We start from the raw sequence: 2,153 nt of genomic DNA on the forward strand, positions 1-2,153 counted from the left end.
TCATGCTCCCGCACCCGCAAATACTCCTGTTTCTCAACGTTTTTACTCGACTATACTTCCACACTACTCCCTCTTTGCTCTGGCACCACGTCAGCGCAGGCGCCCTCCAAACTAAATTCTTGCTTAGGCCGCCTTCTTGCTTCGCATGGTCATCCCACCAGGACCGTTCTGGAGTCATGATCCAGGTATGAGGAGCATCCTCCTTCAGCACACACGCCACGCGGAAACACCGGCAGCTGTGTGGCAGCAGGGTTGTGTACTAGTCTCTGAGTCGTGCTTCTTTGCTGCAACACCTCGCGCACCCAACCGCGTCCTCTCGATATGGCGTTTTTACATGTACACACGTCCACATCTCGCCACCCCCACCTCGAACACTCCCTCGTCTCTTCTGAGGCAAAAACACAACACCACCGTACTCTCGAGGGCTCAACAACTCCAACTCTTCTGCCTTCGGATTTACATTCACACTCGCAACTCTTTTGCGCCGAATCTCTACATTCACTCGCACACTCGTTTCGCTTTTGCTTACGCCTCTACCTCTCCGCATCGCTATCGCCTGTCAGCATCGCCCTGCACCAGGGGGGCGTCTGGGTCTCCGTATCGCCACCTCGCTCGGCTGGATCTGTACGCTGCGACGCTGCGTCGCACACTCACACACGCAACAGCACCACCCACCTGCTGCGCCGCAGAGGCTGAGCTGCATAACTCTGTCGACTTCCTCGCACTGCACTCGCTCACTTCACTCCACATCCTTTAGCTGTCTCCTTTAACATGTCACCAACAACACGCACGGCGTCACAGTTCCAAGGTCCAACTCTCCAGCTTTCTACAATGGTCTTCCCTCCACCTCTAACTAGCACAGGGATTGAATTTGTTTTGATCCTGTGTACCCTGTGTTTATTTGCTTAATGCCCACTTCATACATGCATCACATCATCAACGCCCATCACATCCATGTTGCGCTCACCCACGCTCTACCCGGGTATCACCAGTTGGGAAACACACTTGCCTTCCTTCCTTCCCGTTCTGCAGGCATAACATCACATGACTTGACCTGTTGGGCCAATACTGGAAGGCCCTTGAGTGGGCCCGGGCCCCATGAAGGCTGCGCGGCCCCGCACCCCCGAGACGCGCTCCGGCGCCATTTACATCACCACCAAGCAAGTGCTTATCTTTAGACCCAAATACATACTGGGATGTGTGGACAGTTTGGGGCCAATGATGGGACAGGCGCGGCGCGCGTGAACTTCCTTTGATTAATCTGTATCGTTCCAGTAATACAGTAGTTCATGTACACACCCGCCCCTGTCAAAAAGAATATATAAGATTATATATACAGAAAAGAGAGAGAAATGAATTCTTATCACATGAAGATATATAATATATAGAGATATATATATAAAACCACACCCCCCCTGAATTTCCTGACTAGGACCTGGAAAGACACACCGGGACGACAAAGGAACATCCGCTGTTCTCACTGGCGGCGACGGATTCCATCTTAACATATTAGAGTTTCTGCAGGACTTGTTACCGCCTTGTCTACTTCCCCACACTTTCCTGGTCAGACAAAGTCCTCCCCCCAGAATTAAGAGCGCACCCAACGAGCATGTTGCGCCCCGTGTCAGCCCATGCTAACTGTGTCTTCCTGATGGTGTCAACCTTCCTAATCTTGGCAAAGCTCGTCAACCAAGCATCTCAACCATCCATCTCTAACCTCTCCAAAACCAACGAGGCCGAACCTCTTTTTTTTCCTTTTTTATTCAACATGGTGAACTATTCTTTAAACTGTATCTGTCCACCAGCATCCTCTTAAAGGACAGGCTCCACATTGTATGTTTCTGAATGGCGAAGGATCAGACCATCAAGTTATAGACCAGTGTACCAGTCGCTTGCTGTATACTGATCACCACGCATTCTTAGCTTAAAATTTGTATTTGAAGTCTAAAGCGAACAAATTCAGGACAACCTGCGCAACCATAGAAACCCATGAGCTATCACATCCATCCGGTCCATAGCATTGCTCGTAACCAATTGCCGTAAACCTTGTAGGGCGGAAACTCCTAACAGGCTCAGTCGCCTTGAATGCAAATATATGCAGGAGTGCATGAACTGTGGCCACAAACAGACACTGTTCGTGCTGACCGCCGAAG

At 50.5% G+C, this 2,153-nt stretch overlaps 1 protein-coding gene across 1 annotated transcript in view; it reads left to right on the plus strand.

Annotated features, from left to right (window-relative positions):
- Positions 1-1,098: 1,098 nt before the first annotated feature.
- The window catches only part of LOC118341988 (natural resistance-associated macrophage protein 2-like), a 22,678-nt gene continuing 21,623 nt past the window's right edge, over positions 1,099-2,153 (plus strand). The window contains exon 1 of the mRNA XM_035680413.1: positions 1,099-1,164. Within this exon, the coding sequence (XP_035536306.1) occupies positions 1,099-1,164 (66 nt within the window). The remainder of the gene's footprint in view (positions 1,165-2,153) is intronic.

This window comes from Morone saxatilis, unplaced genomic scaffold (assembly GCF_004916995.1).
Source record: "Morone saxatilis isolate NCDOM2014 unplaced genomic scaffold, NCSU_SB_2.0 Contig8, whole genome shotgun sequence".
Classification (NCBI taxonomy): Eukaryota; Metazoa; Chordata; class Actinopteri; family Moronidae; genus Morone; species Morone saxatilis.